Source organism: Eublepharis macularius, chromosome 8, assembly GCF_028583425.1.
Source record: "Eublepharis macularius isolate TG4126 chromosome 8, MPM_Emac_v1.0, whole genome shotgun sequence".
Taxonomy (NCBI): Eukaryota; Metazoa; Chordata; class Lepidosauria; order Squamata; family Eublepharidae; genus Eublepharis; species Eublepharis macularius.
The window spans coordinates 81,298,092-81,321,335 of record NC_072797.1 but is presented as its reverse complement, the minus strand read 5'-3'; the positions used below and the strand labels follow the sequence as shown (position 1 = coordinate 81,321,335).

At 41.6% G+C, this 23,244-nt stretch overlaps 1 protein-coding gene across 1 annotated transcript in view; it reads left to right on the top strand.

Moving 5' to 3' along the window:
- The window catches only part of FBN2 (fibrillin 2), a 286,019-nt gene that overhangs the window by 4,091 nt on the left and 258,684 nt on the right, over positions 1-23,244 (top strand). Inside the window, exons 3-4 of the mRNA XM_054986552.1 lie at positions 3,677-3,775; positions 6,134-6,229. Coding sequence (XP_054842527.1) covers positions 3,677-3,775; positions 6,134-6,229 — 195 coding nt within the window. The remainder of the gene's footprint in view (positions 1-3,676; positions 3,776-6,133; positions 6,230-23,244) is intronic.

Here is a 23,244-nt window from a genome sequence, read left to right as displayed (position 1 = left end):
GATAGTACAAATGGTCCTTTTCAGTGGGTCCAAAGGGCTATCGAAGAATTTCCTTGGTTGGCATCCATTTCTTTTATTAGGAGAGACATAAATGCATACTAGGTCTCATCTCAGTTGCTGTTTGAAGGTGCCAGCATAGCTGTTAAGGAAATACATTGTGACATTGGAGAAAACCTGTAAATGCAAATAACATTAGATAGATATTTCTGCTTGTTGGATTATAGCAGGTTTCAGACTGTTCTTTCATGCTTTGATCATCAGTTCTAATGAGGCATGCCTTAACAGATCATTGGTTCTGATCCATCATGATTTCATTTTTTCTCCTTCTGTTTATTTATCATGGCTCTCTTGCTAGCATTAACTATGCTAGTCATCATAAGCATATCCAGGGCTTTTTTTCTGGGAAAAGAGGTGGTGGAACTCAGTGGGTTGCCCTCAGAGAAAATGGTCACATGGCTGGTGGCCCCGCCCCCTGATCTCCAGACAGAGGAGAGTTTAGATTGCCCTCTGCGCCATGCGGCACGGAGGGCAATCTAAACTCCCCTCTGTCTGGAGATCAGGGGGTGGGGCCACCAGCCATGTGACCATTTTCAAGAGGTTCCGGAACTCCGTTCCACCGCGTTCCAGCTGAAAAAAAGCCCTGAGCATATCTCTTAGTTTTACAGACGAAATATGTCATTGAAAAATGCAATGGTTGCTAACTGTAAAAGATTACTAATTATAGCAATAGACATGGTATTTATTACTTTTTTCAAGTAGTGGAAAACTCACCTTAATGTTTATTTTAACATGGGTCTTTGTTAGGGATTCTTTGCATTCACAGTTTTTAAAATATTATAACCCAGTCTCCAGAGCATTTTCAATACATGCATCATACTTAAACTGTGTTGGATCCAAAGAAGCAGGAGTAAACCTCCAGCTGCAGAATGGCTTATTCCCACCTCTCTCTTCCCATTGCAACTCTCTATATGTGCAAAGGCTACTCCTGATGGTTGGGAAGCTCTTTCCAGTGGCACTGTAGATGGTGTGGAAGTCTATAGAAGGGAGAAAGACAGAAATCACTCACAATCCATTGGCCTTTGTTTAACCTAGATTGTAATACAAATGTGAATCTTATATTGTGATCAATACACACAGACACACATTTCTCTTCTGTATTATATTTATATCCCACATTTAAAAGATTTACAATTAGCAGGTCACAATTAGCAACAGAGAGCCTCAAGGAGAGTCAGTTTAGTAAAGTGGTTAAGAGCAGCAGAACTTTAATCTGGAGTACTGGGTTTGATTTCCCACTCCTTCACTTGAAGCCAGCTGGGTGACCTTGGATCACTCACAACTCTCTTAGAGCTCACCCACCTCATAGGGTGATTGTCGTGAGGTTAATAATAACACACTTTGTAAACTACTCTGAATGGGCATTAAGTTGTTCTGAAGGGAGGTATATAAATTGAATGTTGTTGTTGTTGTTGTTGTTGTTGTTAAGGACATATTTAAGATCATATGAGAAAAAAATTCAAAGTACTATTACTTCATATTAGTGAAGTGTTTTATAGAGGTGATCAATCTGAGTTGGGCCCATCAATCTATTAAGCCCCTTCCCCAATAAATTAGTATATATAATTGGTTTTTCTTATTCATTTCCATGAAACATTCCTGTTTCTAAAAATATGCTTGAAAAACTGTGGCTTGAAAGCACTCTTGTTATGCATCATTTCCATTGTACTTCAGCTTTGCAAAATACTGTATTAATTATATAGTATAATTTATACTGTATAATTAATATTAATTTATATACTGCCACTCCAGAGTTCTGCTTAGTTGTTTGTAATTGGCAGTTAAAACTTCCCACTTTTTAAGTGTAAAGTTAAAAAATGAAGTCATAGTAACTTTAAAGTACTTTTCTAGAAAGGGTTTTAACTAATCAAATCTCATTTGGGCTGGTTGTATGTCATTACCAAGTGCTGAGGAAATACTTTTGACTTCTAGATGTGACTGAAGATCTCTTTGCTTTGTGTGTTACAATTTAGGGTTGCCAGGTCCCCTGGGGGTGAAAGTGGGGGATGGGGGATTGTGGGGGTGAGTAGAATGGGGGAGCACTCACCTCGCACATGCACATATCCGCTCCAGAGTGTCCTGCAGTATTCAGGGAATGACTTCATTCCCAGCATGAAGTGGAAGCTCTGGGTTGTGCCGAGGTGTGTGTCAGATACTAAATGGGGGGGGGGGATTTTTAAAAATCAGCCCCCAATTTAGTATTTGGGATCAGACCCCCCAGCACTTCCCATTGCTTCTGCCTTACACCAGGAATGATGTCATCCCATGTTGGGCATCTGTAAGGATTTCAGTACTGCTTTGGGTATGCATGTTGTTGTAAACAGTAGCAAAAGGAAAGGGTGCATTAGGTTGGCACTTGCATAGGGATCAGTGTTCTTCTTTCCTGCATTTGGGAGAAGTATTTCTAGAATGTCTTCTAAATGGATGTGTCCTTCTGCAATATTGCAAGAGAGAAGAATGGAGCCAAAACCAGAATTAGTTGGCTCTGCCTACTATTGTTTCTGGCTCTGCTTACCATTGCTACCCTTTCTACCTTACCATCTCCCAATGGGTACCAGCTGCCATTGCTTTTAATCCATAATGCACTTAGGAGACTGTAACTCTGCTGAGGATTATACTGTCTGTGTTTTGGTTAGGAAAATTACTGGGTAGGAATGTTTAAAAATTGTATTTTAAACAAGAAAAGTGTAAGTGGGAGTTCTCAACACTTGTGGCAAATGCAAATATAAAATAGAACTCTCCATTATTTTAACTTTGAGTGCCCTGATTTCAAGACTTATTTCTTGTTATCTATATGTAGTGAACATTTCTGTACTTTTATGGAAATTGGATTGTATGTGCTTAGTGCCCTACTTTTAAATATGTATCATATCAGAATGGAGACTATCTTTGCAGTATTTAATAACAAACATTTTCCTCATGGGTTATTTGCCTCCAGATTTGTTACTTTTAGTGAGTGGGGTTTTTTTCATCTGCAGCACTGTGGTACGTTCATTCAACTCCTGAGCATTCCCCAGCTTTTCTTTGATCTTTGCATACCTGCCCTGCTGCAAAGTTTGAGAAAGATTATAGCAAAGCTTGGATGGCTGTTGTGTTGGGCATGAAAATCTGGGTTTTCCCAGTCCTGCTGATACAGCAGCCATATAATTCTAGTCCCTGCGCTGATGATTCCCCCTCCCCATGATTGTGAGGTTTATTTTTTTCTAACTGACATATGCCACTATAATTGTGTATCACATTATTTATTACTGTTTTTTTTACACTTTGTAAAAGCCTTCCCCCCCATGGCATGTGTGTTGGGGGGAGGGGAAGAATGGCTTCCATGGAGACTGAGGGGCAACCCATCCTCTAGAATCCCTGTTGTTCTGCATTATTGGCAGCTGCAGCAACAAGGGAACTTCCAAAGGAAAGTGTCACTGTGTGGGACAGCCCAAAGTGAAGTCAATATATTAAGACTTTTAAAAAGGGCAAAAGTACCACAAATTTTTACGCTATTTATTGTTTCAGAATATATATCCAGTTGTTTATATGCTTGTTTTTTGTGACTCGTTTAAGCAAAAGAAAATTTCTTGCGAAACTCTAGATGGGAAGTATTATAATGAATTGTTTTCTTCCACAGCAATTTGTAGAAATAGTTGTGGTGATGGATTTTGTTCCCGCCCTAACATGTGCACTTGCTCCAGTGGACAGATATTGCCAACTTGTGGAACAAAATCAAGTAAGGCTTGAGTTTTTATTTTATTTTGTTTTTCTTTAGCACTTTTCCATTTTTAATATTTAGAACAAATGATATATAATGTCTGAAAAACGTTTTGAAGCATATATATATATATATATATATATATATATATATATTACAGTTGCAATGCAGTCTTCCTGCATTGGTAGCTCATTTTGTATGCAGAACACTGTCCCGCCTGACTCCCTTTTCCCATTCATCAGTTGAGACCTGTGTTTAGGGAACAGCGGTACATATCTGTTGAAGAGAGTAAGGGACAGGCTGATTGTGTGCTGTAATGTTTGTATGTGTTTGTATATTCATATTTATATAAATAAAATATTCACCCATATGAAGATGGAGGCTGTATGCATGAAGAAGCAAACTTCCATGTATGTATCTCTAGCTTGATGAGGAATTATGTATTCAAATAGATGCTGTATGCACAATTCCTCATGCAACCCAGCAGACATGCTTATGCACAGATAGCAGAAACTGGTATTTTGCCAATTATTCTGGAGGGGAAGTAGGTCTAGATTCAGTCATCTCCCCTCTCTCTGTTGTCCTTCCCTACCAGTTTGATTGGTCTATTTTACTTGGGCAGAAGTGCACAACTTTGGAAGCTACATAACTGCATATGTTATGAGAGCAGCGCCATTGTGTTCAGGTTCTTTTAAAAAACTAACAATTCATACTATTGAATAAATTTTCAGTGCCATCCTAAGCAGAGGCATTGATTTCAGTGGGCTTTGACTGGAGCAACTCTGCTTAGGATGGCACTGTTTAATACTGTTTTATTAAGGTGTAACTGTATACAAGGCAGCAGACATAAAATAAAGTAAACACAGCCCTGGAACCTAATGACTATAAACAAAATATAAGTTCAGGATAATCACTTGATTCTAAGCTTGGTAACATGAATGGAAGGAGTAGTACCATGTAGCCATTTGATATTGACATTGACAGAAAAGGTCATGGGAGAGGGGGAGAAAAGCATTAAAGAAATATTCCACTATAAAAAGAAAACACATGGAGATTATTTTTTACAGTAGAACAACACAGAAAAATACTAGGGTGGGGGAATAAATGATTGAAAGGGAATAAGGTTAATTTTATTATGTTCTGTTAAGTGAAGGAATAAATACACTGTTTATGTTTTCATTGCATTTTTGACTGCTATTCCCCAAACAGCACACAACATATATAAAATGCAGCATTATAATAATATAACAAAAATACCGTTTAGTTTTAAAATTAAAACCATGAAATAAGAGGATGGGAAGAAAGGAGAAGAGATAGAAAATACATATTATATTTTTAAAAAACCAAAGAAAAGCTGAAACAAAATATGAATAAATTTACCTGACAGGAAGATGATCTTGAATGTAAGACAACTGCCCCCCCGCCCTCCAAAAAGGAAGGAAAGGGGGGGGGAAGAATGACCCTATATTTAATATGCTCTGCTGTCCACCCCTGTACCTCTGGCACAGGAGCACAGAGAGCAGCTTGCCCCCCCTGTTTGGCTCACTAGTCTTCGAGTGATGAGTATACCCCCAAGTAAGTATCCAAACAGAAGATGACACCCCTTTTTTCAAAGCCAAAAAAGGAGGGAAAGGTTGTTTTCCATTTGATTAAATATGGTAATCCTTCCCACAAATACAATTGTGGCAAATGATTAAATAATTATTTAAAATTAACTTCAGCAAGAATGCTGATCGACATGGACAATGATGCCAATGATTTAAAGAAATGTCAAGACTCTTCAAAATGACATCAGAAAGCAAAAGGGGCTGTTTAAAGACGGTGAGGATATTTTGATGAGAATTAAAGGGAAAGAAATCCTGCATATGCCAGCCTAGATTGAAGAGGGGACGATTATATTGCCTTTCTGGAAAACAAACATCACTGAGAACACTGCATGTTTGAGGAAAGAGAGGGGAATATGTGTCAGGGACAGTGGAAGTAGAGAAGATATCTGCAGGAAGGAGGGAGAGGAAGGGAGAGGCCAGAGGTAGGGAGAGAGATAGGTTTGTTCATTGGGAGCAGGGGAGGTTGTGTGTTTTGGAATTTATCTGCCAAGTGGTTGGCTACATTCTAGTAATTTATATTGTTGTATCTTAAAATATTATTTCTTATCATTAATGAAATGCAAAAAAGTGTGGTCCATTTTTAGAAGAATTACGTAACTGAACTTGGTTTACATGGTAATACTTGTCACAAATACTATAATGGCGTCCAAATATGTATTTTTATTTTTGCACTGTTGCATGCTTTTTGGAATGCTTGTGCTGTTTAACTATATTTTGCTACATGAAATAATTATTAGTAATTAATATAGTTGTTTGTCTTTCACTGCAGTACAACAGTGCAGTATCAGGTGCATGAATGGTGGTACCTGTTTAGATGACCAGTGCCAGTGTCAGAAGGGATATATTGGTCCGTACTGTGGACAACGTGAGTAATTTTTTTTTGTCACTTATGGTCTGTATAATTAATCCTTGCTCATGTATGCTAATCTTGTTAATTTACAACTATAAGAATCACTTTGTTGAATCAGAATAAAGCCCTGTCCAGTCCAGAACTCTTGTCACCAACAGGGATCAGCCGGATGTTTCAGCAAAGTATGACTGAATTCTGGTTGTCCTGCAGTAATGAGAATTAGAATATTTCTTAACAGAAACATTCCAATTTTAGCTTTTTATAATAACAAGTGGGGACCCACAAGAACTTGCAGGGGCATCTTATTTCCCCTTCTTTCACCATGTTCTCTCTCTCTTTCCTGCCCCCTACAGCCACTCCCCCTTTTCCTGCTTCCTTCCTTCTTTCCTTCCCACCCACCTTTGTTTGCCCTCTTGTCTTTACCTTTCCACCTCTATCCTGGCAGCTCCCACCTTGTGTGGTGTTGGCTGAGCTAGGCTCAGTTGCATGGTGGGGAAACTGTAAGGACTTGCAGGGGGTATTTCACATTTCCCTGTATCCCCTCCCCACCTTATTTCCTCTTTGTCTCCTCCTTCATATACTCACCTTTCTCTACATTCTTCGCTCCTTCAAACCCAGTAAACCAGTGGTTCCCAGCCTTTTCAGTATGGTGGTCAATAAGTCCAACTTTAATTTGTATGGTGACCCATCCAGGGCTGGACCAAGAGATTGAGAAAGAGCTGGGGGGGAGGCATGAGATTTCAGAGATGTAGGAAGATTGCAGATGTTGGCAAAGAGGTTGGTGGCAAGTGGCTCAGTGCAATACATCTCTCATAGTAGATAGAGGGCAGTGGGACACTAAAGGGGGCTGGAGAAGAAGTTGGCATGTTAAAGGAGCAGCACCAAGACAGAGCCTATGCTTTCTTACACCCTTTTCTCTCTTCCTCTCACTTTTCCATGTTTGAACAGCTCCCACCTACTCTCCATCCTCTCCCTTCTTCCATCTACTATTGTAAACTTACTAGTTGCCAGATAGCTTTCCCCCCTATGTTGTCCCAAAGGGTGAGAGTGAAGCGAAAGTGGCCGAAGCTAGCAAGGAAGAAAAGGAGGGAAAGAAAGGTGCAAAGAACAGTAGCCACCAGTAGAGATTGTTACCAGAACTGCTCTTTTGAATGGGGAAATTAGCTCAGCAGTCTGGAACTGAAATTAGCGCGGATCTAACCAACGTTTACAGAGGTCCCGATTCCAGACACTCTAGTGACAAAGAGGCAGACTACAAGTAGATTCAATAAACACGTGTATTTACTAATAGTGTGGCGTAAGCCTGAACTTGCACACACATACAAGAAAGTATACAAGAACTAGGAAATGCAGAGTAAGAAATACAGAGACGGTCGCATGAGCAGGTACCCACGATAATAAGGGCGATACTTACAATCCTGAAGCGGAGCAGAGACACGGCAGCGAGGTGGTCCAGTGCCAGCACTGGATCCACAGACAGACAGCAAGGGGTCTGGACAGGGAAGGCGTATGCACCATGTGGTCTGCGGGACCAGCTTAAATACCCCAAAACACACCCTGGGGCTGGTGCTGTACTTAGTGGTTCTCACGGTTTAAAACAAAGGCTTTAATGGGTTACTGAATGTATTGGATGGGCCACTTTAGAAATCTGATTGTGTTATAGTGACACCTCAGGAAGAGGGGACAAAGGAGGGAGGGGAGATCCGAGCTTGCTGAATGGATGTTCCAGCTGACAGGGCTTGTCCTGATGTCATCAGCTCTGGAATGCGGAGGTTTCTTTGAGATGCATTCTCTAAGTGCTTGGGATGGTCGGCACTTAGCTTCTTCTCCAGGGTGGCTCCTAAGATATGCAGAGCGGGGCGAGGTTCTCTCGCTGCGGATGTGGCGTGCCCGCTTCTCCGAAATGGCTTCCCAAAGCAGGCTTCTTTTCTTGGTCTTCTGGCTGCCTAAGAACATGGTCGCCGGCTGGGCATGGCTGGGGCTGGCTAGCAAGCTGCCCGGTAGCGAGGGCAAGCCTGGTGACCGGCACGCGGGAGGCTCCAGGCGGGAACTGGCCAGGGAGCGCCTGGCCAGGCTCGCTGGAGGTTTCCCCGGCAGGCGCCCGGCTGCTAACAGCGGCTTGGGCCCAGATGAGGCAGGCTCCCATGGAGGCAGGGAAACAGCAAGTAAAGCACAGTCCATAGCAGGGAACAGGGGCGGTCCATGGCGGATGGCAATGTAGACACGGGGCACACGTGTAATAAAGTCCAAACATACACTGGGAGGTTCAGATATAGGTCTGGGCAGGGTTGTCCAGGAAGAAAGTCCTTTGTGGAGTCATCCAGACCTGGAGTCAGGAAACTAACACAGTCTATTGCAGCAGCAAGGCAATTAACAGGCAGGCAGGAAACTGACACGTGTATTAGAGCGCACACGTGCAGGGCAATCTTGGTGTAGCAGTAAAACAGAAACGCAGGAAACTCTGGCACAGTCCATGGCAGGCCTTAAAGCAGGAGAGGGGGCCTACTTGGCAACAGATGGCTGGCCTGCAACCCTCTTTCAGAGGTTTTGTAACCCACTTTTGGGTCCTGACTCACGGGTTAGGAAACACTGCACTGAACAATTTACCTTTTAACTGCTCCTCATCTTTACCTATATTTCTTCATTTACTTCATTTATATACTGCCTTTCTTCACAATGGGGATCCAATACAACTTCTGGCCTCCATATTATCCTCACAACAGCACTGAGAGGTAGTTTAGGATGAGATGTTGTGACTCGATCAAAGTCACCCAGTGAGCTTTTACAGCACAGTGATTCACAGTTGGGTCTCCCAAGATCCTACTCTGAAACTGTAGCCACTACACTACAGTGGCTGGGGGGGCAGGGGGCGGTGTTGAACGGTAGCAAGCAGCCAGGTCTGGATGAGTCATGGAAGTCTTGTGGTATCAAGTTGTCCAGTAGTTGCTTCTGGGCCTGGCCCCAGTAAATTCTCCCGCTAAGGCTAAAACAGCTCTGGAAAGGGCTCTCTGTCCCCTACTCCTGACAGAAACCTTGCTGACAGAAACCAAGCCCGGAATACTGTTACGGTTGCCTATCAACAGTCACAGAGGGCATATGGTGCTCCTTTTATCATTTGGGTTTTTTTTATACCCCAATGTATTTTTTTGTAGATTTCAGATTTCTCTGAAAACCTGGGGCATTTTTCAGATGTGTAGGAAGATCTGCATTGTATGATCATGGCTACAGTCTCCAGATTTAAGTATTTTCAGATCAGGGCCACTTGGCTATGAGTATATAAGACATCCTCAGTGGTATTAAGATTGTTTCTTGCTGTAGTGGAAATTGTGCTTTAATTTTTATTATAATTAAACTAGGGGACTAGACAGGCAAGCTAATAATTTATCCTCAAATTAGGCACTGTTAAACCTGTTTTACAAGATTAATAACAACAACTGCACTTAATATACTACTCTTCTAGACAGATTAGTGTCCCACTCAGAGTGGTGAGCAAGGCCAGTGTTATCTCTAGCAGCCCAGTAGAACATTATTTATTTAGCACATTTTTATCTTGCACACTAAGGGCAGTTTACATTGTTTCCCTTTCTCCTTTTTATCTTCACAACCCTATGAGGTGACTTGGGCTGAAAACAACTGGTTAATCCAAGGCTGCCTAGCAAACTTCTGTAACAGATTGAGGACTTCAATCTGGGTTTCCAAGATCCTAGGATAATTTTTTTTTAAAAATATTTTTATTTCAACATAAGCAAATATAAATTCTTACCATGTAACAACTTGACAATGTTTCTTAAAACTATGCTGAAACAATAATTCAATACATGAGCATTAGCATTGTTAAACGTAATTCCCATATATTTACCAAATTAGATACATTACCTCCTATTTGTAACAAAGTTCATTTTAACAAAGTAAATGTCTCTTTAGATATAGAAATCCAAGATTCTAGGATAATATTCTAACTATTAACACCACGATGGCTACACTCTCCCCTTTCTCCTACATCTACTATCTTCTCACTCCAGACCTCACTTTCCCAAGGGACTTGCGGGGCTGTTTCTAATCATCATTCACCCTCCCCACTAAGGAGCCTCAGCTGGCCATGTCCAAGGTCAAAACTCAAGCCATACCGCAAATTCCCCGAACCATAAAAACGCATGAGAGGATTCTCCCCCCCCCCCAGCCTTGCTTGGGAGGCTGCAACAAAGCCCAAATAAGATTGTGGGCCTAAGGAGAAACTGGATGTGAAGGAAGACCATCCTAACTTAGAAAGGGAGTACTTTGCATAGTGGTTAAGTGGTTGGGTTGCAAATCAGCACTCTGCTGGTTTGAATCCAACTACTGCTGTGATCTAAGTAGGTGGACTTGGGTAAATTATTCCTTTCAGCCCCATTTCACCAGCTGCATTGAGGGATAATAATAACATTGCCTTTGTTCATGGTTTTGAGTGGGGCACCAATTTGTCTAGAAGAGTGACATATAAATGCAGTTGTTGTTACACTGGATGTTGTATTTTTGTGCTTCCATCAGGCATTACCTGCTTATTCTTCTTTTCAGTTATAGTGTCAGCCTTCTGTCCTTCTCTCTCCTCCACTGTTTAAATTTAGATTGTAACTACTTTGTGGTAGACACCTTGCTGTATGTTTTTTCTGCTAACTTTTTTACTGCAAAGCACTATTGGGGAGGGTACAGTTTGTGGATCTGTCTGTGATATGTGATTAGATGGCACCTGATCGGATGGTTTGTGTGGTTGCCTGCTTGTCTTAACTTACAAAGTTAGTTTCTTGTATTTCTTTAGATTAGTCTGCTCACTGAGATATATTTTTATATTACTTATGTTTACTATTCTTCTAAGCAGCATTTTAATTGCACTGTGAATTTTTTCCACTGAAAAACTGATCTATCCAGGTCCATTCTGCACTATTGATAGTTGCATCTCAATTTGCACTTCATACAGTCACCACATCCCACCATATTTATATTTATTAGAAATAGTTGTATTTTGTTTGGTAGCAGAGTTTGGTTGTTTGGTAGCAAACAATCACATTTCCCCCAATATGCAGTAATTAATTCTCAGGCAATTAAATTGTGGGAAAAAAGAACGTACAGTTTGTTGGGGTAGATTCCGTTCAGTGTATTTTCTTGTAGAAGAAAGGGTCCTAGTCTAAAGCATTACTTTCCCTGTACCACAGCAGAGTGCAGGCAGATACATGGATGAGGTTAGGATTGCCAGGGGTTCTCCCCCAAAACAGGATGAGGGCCCCTGGCACTTACCTTTTCTTTATGCTTTCTTTTGAGCGCTTTGCGCCCGCATGCTTCTGGCCCCAGTGGGATGACATCACTTCCAGAATTGACATGGTTGTTGGTGCGCAAGAGACCGGGTGGGCTGGCTGCTCTCCAGGCATGTAGAAGACTGGGTGGGCCAGCGAGCCAGCCACTTCTCAGGTCTGGGTGGTCAGGTGAGCGGGGGTGGCTACTCCCCAGCAGGCCATATGGGCTGACAGCTTGGCGCACAGGTTCCAGTTTTTTAATTCTATTTCCCCTGGACAGTCTGACAAACAACTATCTGACAACCCAAGATGAAGCCTTCATGGTAGGAGCTCTGAAAAGGTCATGAGGCAAGAGAGAGAGTCTTTTAATGGAGGCAAAGAGAGAGGATGAGTCAGGAGGTATTCCCAATCTTGACAAAGAGAAGCAACTTCCTTATCAAGGGAGTAACACATACACACAGAGAGACATGTGACATTCTGAGTTGCCTATCACAACATGAAAGGAAGATTAAGTTTCTCTCTAGAAATGCCAGCAAGAAAAAGAGGTCGGCTTGCACGTTACAAGTTATGCATATATATGCATATATGTATATACATATACAAGGTTAATAATAATAACTGTCCTTATATACTGCTCTTCTAGACAGATTAGTGCCCCATTACTTGCTGTAATATGTTTGACCTTCTTTCATGCGAATGTTCTTAGAAATTGATAAAAAGAACCCAAGAGATTTGTTTTACCAGTATGCTATAGTACAGTGTATTTAATAAGTTCTTCTAGGAAGTATGTAGTGGAATGAAGGTGGAAGTGGCATTCAAAGGTCTCAAATTATAAGGCCTTCAATCATCCTACAGAAAATGTGGGAATTACTTGTTTCAATCTACTTTTGATAAAGTAGATTTCTGTAAATCTTTTGATTTACAGAAAGTTCCTTTCATAATATTCTTATAAAAATGAAATCATACCATTACACTGTTGTATAGTGGTTAGTATTGGACTAGGACCTGAGAGACCCATGCTCGAATCTCCACTCTGGAAGCTTGCAGTCTTTCAGCCTAACCTACCTTACAGGGTTGTTGTGAGGATCTAATGGAAGAAAGACGAATGATGTAAGCCACTTTGGGTCTCCATTGGGGAGAAAAGCGGGGTATAAATAAATGAACAAACAGATAAATAAATAAAAGAACCATCATAAATATATGAGAGGAGCACTCTGAAGGTATTTGGCTTTACAAATTACAGTACCTTTCCACTGAAATACATGTGGTGATTTATGGAACAGCAAGCAGAACTGGATATTTTATTTATTTACCAATTTTATAGATCAGGCAGTTAATATTTAGTTTCCAATTAAGAAATAATCAAAGGCATTGCTTCTCAAAGCAATTTTTTTATCTTTCTTGGTAGAGCATGAACGATTCCAAAGAGCAGCATGGGAGCTCCTAATTAAGCTAGGCACTGGATTACACTAGGCACTAGCACCAGTAGTTGGGCAAATAGGAATCATCACTCAGCTCCAAGTTACATTGTTGTTGAGTTTTTGGAATGGGGTGAAAATAGTACACTCATACATTTAGTGCTTTCCTCCCTTTTCTCTCTTAATTCTGGCCCCTTCGTCCCCCATTGATTTGGTTTCTTTCTTGCCTTTCCTTACCTGCTTTGCTCTGTTTTTGCAAAACTTGCAGATTAGGGTTATGTACACCAAATTGCAATTCATATGAAAATTAGAAAAATATTATTCTTTCAAATTGTCAAAATGTAATCATTTGTTAAACAGATTGTACTTGAGATTTAAAAATAATGTTGTTCCAATGGTATCATAATTCATCCACTTTGTGTTATAAAAGCAACATAGGTTTGTCCTTCTATGCATAGATTATATACTCTGAGTGTGAAATCTTATTCCATTTAGTGAGCTTTGATAAGCCTTGATAGAGGCTTTATTATGTCCTAACAGTATATTTTTATGTGTTTCTGCTTCTGATATAAAAATATACTTCAAAGCTCACCCCGTTCCCTCCCATTTTTTAGTTTAAATGATTTATTCACTCTGTATTTGTGGGTTGTTCTGGCACAAGAAAGTTGAATGCTTTCAAAGCTTGACCATGAGCTGTAATAAGCCCCAAGCTGGAAAGGTGCCTGAAAACTCTTAAATCACTTTATTTAGGGAGATTGTAAAGACAGTTGTCCGTTCTTATTGTTGCAGTCTGACCTGTAATAGTTTAACTATTGAACACACACACACACACACACTCACACTCACTCACACACACACACACACACACACACACACACACACACACACACACACACACACACACACACACAGAGCATATAGTTTTTATCTTTGTGGATGCAATGTTATATAATAATATTAATACTATCAATATATCTAATTCTCAATGTGGCCAAATCTGTGGATACTTAAATCCAGAGATTTTAACCATGAATAGGCAAGGCAGACCTTTCTACAAACCTGAAAAATGCCCCAGTTTTGCAGAATAATCTGAAAAAGAATACATGGGGGGGGGGTAACCTCCCACTATAATGGAAACAATGCCTGTAGCTTTAATAAACAAATACCCTCAGTGTCCATTGTTAGGCAACCACACAGTATTGCCAGCCTTCAAGCCTCAGTATCTATCAGTGGAAGACAGGGAGAGGGGGCAGGACTCTTTCAAAGGATGTTTTGGCCTTTGAAAGAGGACTCATTGGGACCAGGCCCAGCAGCAACAACTGGGGAACTTGATAGCATGTAACTTGCATGACTCAACCAGGACTGAATGCTTGCTACTGTTCAACAGCACCCCCACCCCACCCTGGCCACAAAAGCTGGTGTTGTGTAATGGTTAGAATTTCAGACTTGGGTCTGGAAGACCCAGTTTTAAATTCCCACTCTACCATGGAAGCTCACTGAATAACCTTGGGCCAGTTACAAATTCTAAGCCTAACTTACCTTACACGGTTGTTGTGAGGATAAAATAGAGGAAAGGGGAATGATGTAAGCAGCTTTGGGTCCTGTGGAGAATGTTGAGGTATAAATAAAGTAAATAAATAATAAATATAGCTGAAGATAGGAGCAGGAGGTTGTTGGGTGGTAGGAAGAAGAGAAGTAAGGAGGGAACAGTAAGGATATGGGGGTTGCCAGGAGGAGAGGAATAAAAATAATAACATTGGATTTATATACCACCCTTCAGGACAACTTTATGCCCACTCAGAGTGGTTATCCCCACAACAAGCACCCTGTGAGGTGGGTGGGGCTAAGAGAGCTCTAAGAGAGCTGTGACTGAACCAAGGTCACCCAGCTGGTTTCAAGCGGAGCAGTGAGGAATCAAACCCAGTTCTTCAGATTAGAGATCTGCTGCTCTTAACCACTACACCAAACTGGTGTAATAATGTGGACAAGGGGTATAAAGGAAAATGAGACCCCCCCCCCCACAAGTTCTTGTGTGTTCCTCACTGCACAACTGGCCTGGTGGTAGGGTTGCCAGCTCCCGGTTGGGAAATTCCTGGAGATTTAGAGGTGAAGCCTGGAAAGGGCAGGGTTTGGAAAGGGGAGGGACTTCAGCTGGCTGTAATGCCATAGAGTCCACCTTTTAAGGCAGCCATTTTCTCCAGGAGATCAGTTGTAATTCCAGGAGATCTCCAGCCACCACCTGGAGACTGGCAACCCTACCTGGTGGCTAGTACTGCCATAGTTTTCTGAGGAAGATGATAATGGGGGAGGGAAGGAGGGAAAGCTGGGCAAGTAAAGGTAGTTTGGCTGGTGGGTGGGAAGGATAGAAGGAAGCAGGAAAAGGAGAGAGGCTTCCATGGAAGGGAAAAGAGGAAATAGTGGGGGAATGGAAATGAGATGCCCCCTTGTAAGACCATGAAGGTCTCCCACTTGTCCTAATTATTATCTAAGAAAAGGGAAGTTCCCTATCTGAGCTCAATAAAGAATTACCTGTAATAGTACAGAAACAAAGTTATTCAAAGTTCAAAATAAATAAATCAGTTCAAAAAGCATAACATGTTTTGGCCACCAACAATTCTTTCTTCAGGAAAGTTGTCTGTGTTAAAAATATCCAACAACACAGCAAAAGAAGCACGCCCAAGACGGAACTGATTTACCCAATAGTTGTAATAGAATTACCCAATAGTTGTAAAGGAAATGGGAGTACAGTATTGCAAAGGAAATAACACACTGCAATAGATACATGCAAAATCAAACATTACATATCAGACCAGTTATTTCAAAGTCCTTTGAGATACCAAAACAAAGCCGCTGGTATGACCATTAACCAGCTGTAGCCGATAAGGTTCCCAATTGTATGACGAGAAGAGTTGTAAGCGCTTGTAGAAGCCGCTGCAAGGCGGGCGAAGATTAAGGCGCGGGAAACAAAACAGGCACTTGTAGAAGCCACTGCAGGGCGGATAGAGATAAGGCAACGAGCATAAGCCGGCCAGATATTTCTTTTTTCTCGTTTCAGACTTGAAAAAATCTTTCTTCAGGCCACAATATCTAAAAAATTAATATCAGACAATAGTATCCCGACAATACATACAGGGACCCCCCCCGGGGCAAATAGTTAATACTTACATCACAAATTTAACTGAACAACTTTTTCTCTCCAAGGAACATTTCCATAAATGCCCAAGTGAGGGGGGTGTAACATAACAAGCACTTTATACATGATGGGTCAATTATATCATTAACACAAATGATTTAAAGGTACAGTACAAAATTACACACACGGAAGAATAAACCAAGGGACAGGCAATATTAATAATAAAAAGATATTAGAAAAGAGGAGGAATAGGGAGACATAGAAAGATCATGGGAGGCGCAGAGACTGGCTAGGAAATCATAAGAAAGAGGAGAAGTCCAAGTGATTATTGAGGCCATGTGGGATCATGGTTTGAAGTCTGAAAATCCACCTGGTCTCAGCCTGTAGGAGAAACCGGTTCCGTGGCCCCGGTCTCGAAACAACTTCCAAGACGGTGAAATGAAAGGGTCTATCAGTTGGATGTCGGACCCTAAGATGTTCATAGAGGGGAAGATCCAAACTTTGAGTTCTACACCTAGAGACATGTTCTTGGATGCGCAATCGCAAGGGACGGGTAGTGCAGCCAGCATAAAGCCGTTTGCAATCGCAAATAAGGAGGTAAATAACATTAGGGGTGCTGCAGGTAGAAAAAGATTTTGAATACAAATGCTTACCCGTGGTCGGGTGTAAAATTTTTGCCAATTCTATGCTCAAGGGACGAGCATTACAATGACCACAGGGGAAATGCCCCTGTGGTAATTGAGACCCATCAGTTCTAGGTCTGAAATCTGAGTGGACCAAAAGATCTTTGAGGTTCTTAGTGCGCCGGTAGCCAATCTGCGGTAAGTTGTTACACCCCGGCAGATCAGACAATATATGCCAATTTCTACGGATGGTATTCGAGATGGCACCCGACAAAGGTGAGTAGTCTAATGCCCAAGTAATTCTATCTGAAGACGTATCCCGACTGCAGTAACTCAAAAGTTTAGACCGAGGAGTGGTATCAGCTTTCTTTCTCGCTCTAGTAATAACCCAGGGGGGGTAGCCCCGTGTTGCAAAGGCCGCGCTCATGCGAGCCGCCTCCTGGCGATAATCCTGCCAAAAAGTTGCATTTCTCCTAGCTCGCAAGAAGTGACCTACTGGAATATTTTTCTTTAAGGTGGGTCGATGATGGGAGGTCTATTCAAGGTAAGCAGACCTGTCTGTAGGCTTCCGGTAGGGTCTGACCCCCAACCCACCGGAGGGCCGTGTGATAACGATGACATCAAGAAAGGAAATGCTGTCAGAACTGCTCTGGTATGTAAATTGGATATTCGAATCCAGACCGTTAATCCACTCCATAAAGTCTGAAATCCTATTGGATGTACGCAGCACACAGAAAATGTCATCAATGTACCTCCGAAAACAGACCATTTCTGAATGAAAAGGGTTGACTGCTGTATTATAAATAAATTGCTCCTCTAGGTTAGCCATATACAATACTGCAATAGAAGGGGCTGCCGGACACCCCATGGCAACCCCCCTTACCTGGTAAAAAAATTGAGAATCAAATCTGAAATAATTCCTCTCCATGATAAGATCTTATAGATCAAGTAGGAAACTAGTAGGTGGAAATTTACAAGTGCGTTGGTCTAGTACCCCTTGGATTACTGTCCTAGCATCCGAATGCGGAATAGAGGTATATAGGGCTTGGACGTCCATAGTAAGAAGTACAGCTCCTCGTGGTACGTCCATGTCCTCAACCAATTGGGTGAGGTCGGTAGTATCTTTAATAAATGATCTAACTTTGACCACGAATGGTTGTAATAAATGGTCAAGATAGAGGGCCAGAGGTTCAAGAAGGGAATTGCAGGCTGAAATAATGAGTCTACCGGGGGGAGAGAGCAAAGATTTATGAATCTTGGGAAGACAGTAGAAGACAGGAGTTCTAGGATCAGAAATGAGTAGGGCACGGTGAACAGGTTGGCTAATAAAATTATTGCTTAAAGCATTATCAACTATTATCTTGATCACCCGCCCAATTTCTTCTGTAGGGTCATGATCTATAGGACAGTAGAATTCCCTGTCTGCTAGTTGGCGCAAAACTTCCTTTTGGTAGTCTGTTCTGTCAAGTAGAACAATTCCCCCCCCCCCCTTTGTCAGCGGGTTTGATAATCAAATTAGAATCTCGCTGTAAAGAACGTAAAGCTGCTGACTCCTGGCTTGTCGTGTTCTGCCACCGGGGGCGATCCCGCCTCTCCAATTGCTCTATTTCGTTAACAACTAATTTCTCAAAGGTTTCCAGTCGAATATCGGATATCTGAGGGGTAAAGGTGGATCTACTCTTAAGACCATGTGAAGGAGCTGAAACAGTATCGCCAAAATATTTTTTAAATTTCAATTGTCTAAACAATTTGAACAGATCAACACGAGTGCTGAGGGAAATATATTGTGGGGTCGGAACATAGCCTAAACCTTTGTTCAAAACAATGCGTTTGATAGGGGAAAGAACCCGGGAAGACAAATTAAAAACTATGTCTTGTATCTCCCCCTGCGAGACAGACGTCCCCTGGTCAAAAAAGGGCGTCTGGGTTGTGGGGTAGGAATAGTGCGATTCCTGAGGGTACGTCCCCCTTCATCCCCGGACTGCTCCGTGTCCGAAGGATCGGTGGTACCAAAATCAGGACCCCCAGAAGTGGTTGATGCCCACGTCACCCTCTTCTTAAAAGTAGGCTCCTTCCAATTGTAAACATTACCACTAGAGTAGTCACGTCTATCTCTATTCAGTTTTTTCATCTTCAAATCTTTTAATCTCAATTCACTATCTTTAATTAATCTACTAATCTCATTAGACCTATTTTTAAATTCCTCTTCACTATAATTGGACTGTAATTCGCTCTTTAAATTTTCCACCTCTGTTCCTACTGTATCCTTCTCTTGGGCTATGCGTTCAATCAATAACAACATTAAGTCAAATGAGCATTTATTAAGTATTGAAGCCCATCTTTTTTTAAAAACCTCATCCTCCTTATACATCCCAGGGGGCTTATGCATCCGTAGCCCCCTGGGGATGATGCTTTCTTTACTATATTCCGTAAGTGAAGCGGCATGTAAAGTCAATTTGGTATACTTCATTAGTTGTTCTGTGAGAAGATCCCAGTCTTGGGAAGAAGACCCACCACGGCCGTCTGATAGGGAAGGAACAATGGACAAAATCCTCTCCCTTTCAGTAAGGGAGAAAGCAAAGGTATCTCTATAGTCCGTCATAATACCCAGGCAAACAAACAGTGACCAATCAGGGGGTAATTAGCTTCACAAGGATAACCAACAACACAGCAAAAGAAGCACGCCCAAGACGGAACCGATTTACCCAATAGATATTCGACTGGAAACCTTTGAGAAATTAGTTGTTAACGAAATAGAGCAATTGGAGAGGCAGGATCGCCCCCGGTGGCAGAACATGACAAGCCAGGAGTCAGCAGCTTTACGTTCTTTACAGCGAGATTCTAATTTGATTATCAAACCCGCTGACAAAGGGGGGGGAATTGTTCTACTTGACAGAACAGACTACCAAAAGGAAGTTTTGCGCCAACTAGCAGACAGGGAATTCTACTGTCCTATAGATCATGACCCTACAGAAGAAATTGGGTGGGTGATCAAGATAATAGTTGATAATGCTTTAAGCAATAATTTTATTAGCCAACCTGTTCACCGTGCCCTACTCATTTCTGATCCTAGAACTCCTGTCTTCTACTGTCTTCCCAAGATTCATAAATCTTTGCTCTCTCCCCCCGGTAGACCCATTATTTCAGCCTGCAATTCCCTTCTTGAACCTCTGGCCCTCTATCTTGACCATTTATTACAACCATTCGTGGTCAAAGTTAGATCGTTTATTAAAGATACTACCGACCTCACCCAATTGGTTGAGGACATGGACGTACCACGAGGAGCTGTACTTCTTACTATGGACGTCCAAGCCCTATATACCTCTATTCCGCATTCGGATGCTAGGACAGTAATCCAAGGGGTACTAGACCAACGCACTTGTAAATTTCCACCTACTAGTTTCCTACTTGATCTATTAGATCTTATCATGGAGAGGAATTATTTCAGATTTGATTCTCAATTTTTTTACCAGGTAAGGGGGGTTGCCATGGGGTGTCCGGCAGCCCCTTCTATTGCAGTATTGTATATGGCTAACCTAGAGGAGCAATTTATTTATAATACAGCAGTCAACCCTTTTCATTCAGAAATGGTCTGTTTTCGGAGGTACATTAATGACATTTTCTGTGTGCTGCGTACATCCAATAGGATTTCAGACTTTATGGAGTGGATTAACGGTCTGGATTCGAATATCCAATTTACATACCAGAGCAGTTCTGACAGCATTTCCTTTCTTGATGTCATCGTTTTCACACGGCCCTCCGGTGGGTTGGGGGTCAGACCCTACCGGAAGCCTACAGACAGGTCTGCTTACCTTGAATACACCTCCCATCATCGACCCACCTTAAAGAAAAATATTCCAGTAGGTCAGTACTTGCGAGCTAGGAGAAATGCAACTTTTTGGCAGGATTATCGCCAGGAGGCGGCTCGCATGAGCGCGGCCTTTGCAACATGGGGCTACCCCCCCTGGGTTATTACTAGAGCGAGAAAGAAAGCTGATACCACTCCTCGGTCTAAACTTTTGAGTTACCGCAGTCGGGATACGTCTTCAGATAGAATTACTTGGGCATTAGACTACTCACCTTTGTCGGGTGCCATCTCGAATACCATCCGTAGAAATTGGCATATATTGTCTGATCTGCTGGGGTGTAACAACTTACCGCAGATTGGCTACCGGCGCACTAAGAACCTCAAAGATCTTTTGGTCCACTCAGATTTCAGACCTAGAACTGATGGGTCTCAATTACCACAGGGGCATTTCCCCTGTGGTCATTGTAATGCTTGTCCCTTGAGTATAGAATTGGCAAAATTTTTACACCCGACCACGGGTAAGCATTTGTATTCAAAATCTTTTTCTACCTGCAGCACCCCTAATGTTATTTACCTCCTTATTTGCGATTGCAAACGGCTTTATGTTGGCTGCACTACCCGTCCCTTGCGATTACGCATCCAAGAACATGTCTCTAGATGTAGAACTCAAAGTTTGGATCTTCCCCTCTATGAACATCTTAGGGTCCGACATCCAACTGATAGACCCTTTCATTTCACCGTCTTGGAAGTTGTTTCGTGACCGGGGCCACGGAACCGGTTTCTCCTACAGGCTGAGACCAGGTGGATTTTCAGACTTCAAACCATGATCCCACATGGCCTCAATAATCACTTGGACTTCTCCTCTTTCTTATGATTTCCTAGCCAGTCTCTGCGCCTCCCATGATCTTTCTATGTCTCCCTATTCCTCCTCTTTTCTAATATCTTTTTATTACTAATATTGCCTGTCCCTTGGTTTATTCTTCCGTGTGTGTAATTTTGTACTGTACCTTTAAATCATTTGTGTTAATGATATAATTGACCCATCATGTATAAAGTGCTTGTTATGTTACACCCCCCTCACTTGGGCATTTATGGAAATGTTCCTTGGAGAGAAAAAGTTGTTCAGTTAAATTTGTGATGTAAGTATTAACTATTTGCCCCGGGGGGGGGGGGGTCCCTGTATGTATTGTCGGGATACTATTGTCTGATATTAATTTTTTAGATATTGTGGCCTGAAGAAAGATTTTTTCAAGTCTGAAACGAGAAAAAAGAAATATCTGGCCGGCTTATGCTCGTTGCCTTATCTCTATCCGCCCTGCAGTGGCTTCTACAAGTGCCTGTTTTGTTTCCCGCGCCTTAATCTTCGTCCGCCTTGCAGCGGCTTTCACAAGCGCCCGCCTTGCTTTTCGCCCGCCTTGCAGCGGCTTCTACAAGCGCTTACAACTCTTCTCGTCATACAATTGGGAACCTTATCGGCTACAGCTGGTTAATGGTCATACCAGCGGCTTTGTTTTGGTATCTCAAAGGACTTTGAAATAACTGGTCTGATATGTAATGTTTGATTTTGCATGTATCTATTGCAGTGTGTTATTTCCTTTGCAATACTGTACTCCCATTTCCTTTACAACTATTGGGTAATTCTATTACAACTATTGGGTAAATCGGTTCCGTCTTGGGCGTGCTTCTTTTGCTGTGTTGTTGGTTATTCTTGTGAAGCTAATTACCCCCGATTGGTCACTGTGTGTTAAAAATATACCAGCTTTGATTTACTGGGAGTTACTTTATTTCATGATGGTATGTTAATTTGTTCACTGTATATTATGAAAACAGAAAATATTGTGAAGTTCTGTACGTGCACAATTTCATCTTGTCTCTTTTGCTTATTCAATTTATTTTCTTGCTACACATGTCAGAATTGGACTGGGGGATAAAAGACTATCTGGTCAGCTCTTCTTTCTGCTCTGTTCCCTTGATAAAAGGCCAGATCTCGAACTGATCCTTATACTTGTTTTAACATTTGAATAAATTTGTCTATGCATCCACTTATGGACTGTTCTTGGATTGCTATCTCTTAGCTATGTACAACTATTGGTTACCACATGCTTGTGTCTTCTTTATTGTTTTCCCTTAATTAGAATGACTATATTATATCCTAGTAAAGAGGATGTGCAAAGATAGGATCATTTTCCTCTTCCCAGAATGTTAAGAATTACATGAGATACTTAGGCTTAGAGTAATGTTTCTACTTTGTCAAGAATTTCCAGTCATAGAGTGTGATTTTCCTATCTTCTCCTTCCCACAGCAGTCCCAGTGGCCCTGAAGTCCTATTCATTATGTCCCCTGTCCCTCAGAAACAGGATTTGGGGGTGGGGATTTCAGTATGCTGTAGGAAAAGGGAAGCAAGAAAGTTTTGGTCTACAGATGGAAAAGCTAATCTGGATCCAAGACATAATCCCCAGGTTTTGCTATCACAGTCTTGTAGTCTCAAACGTGTGAGCCTTGATTTATGTAGAATTTATTTTAAGCTATTGACATTTTTCAACACTTTAAGAGAATTAGCTATTTTTTTCAGTGTTTTATAGCTAAAGCCACACTTACCCTGATCTTTTCAAGAAAGTTCTTTTATTTCCTGCCTTCTCTTACTATCTATATGTGTGCTTTTGGTCCTATATTTCCAGACTTTGTGGCACTATAGACAAATACCATGTCCCCTGAGGTGTTCAGATATGGAAGAGAGAAAGAGCGGGTTTTGCTTGTTTTTTCAGAGGCCCAACACCAGAT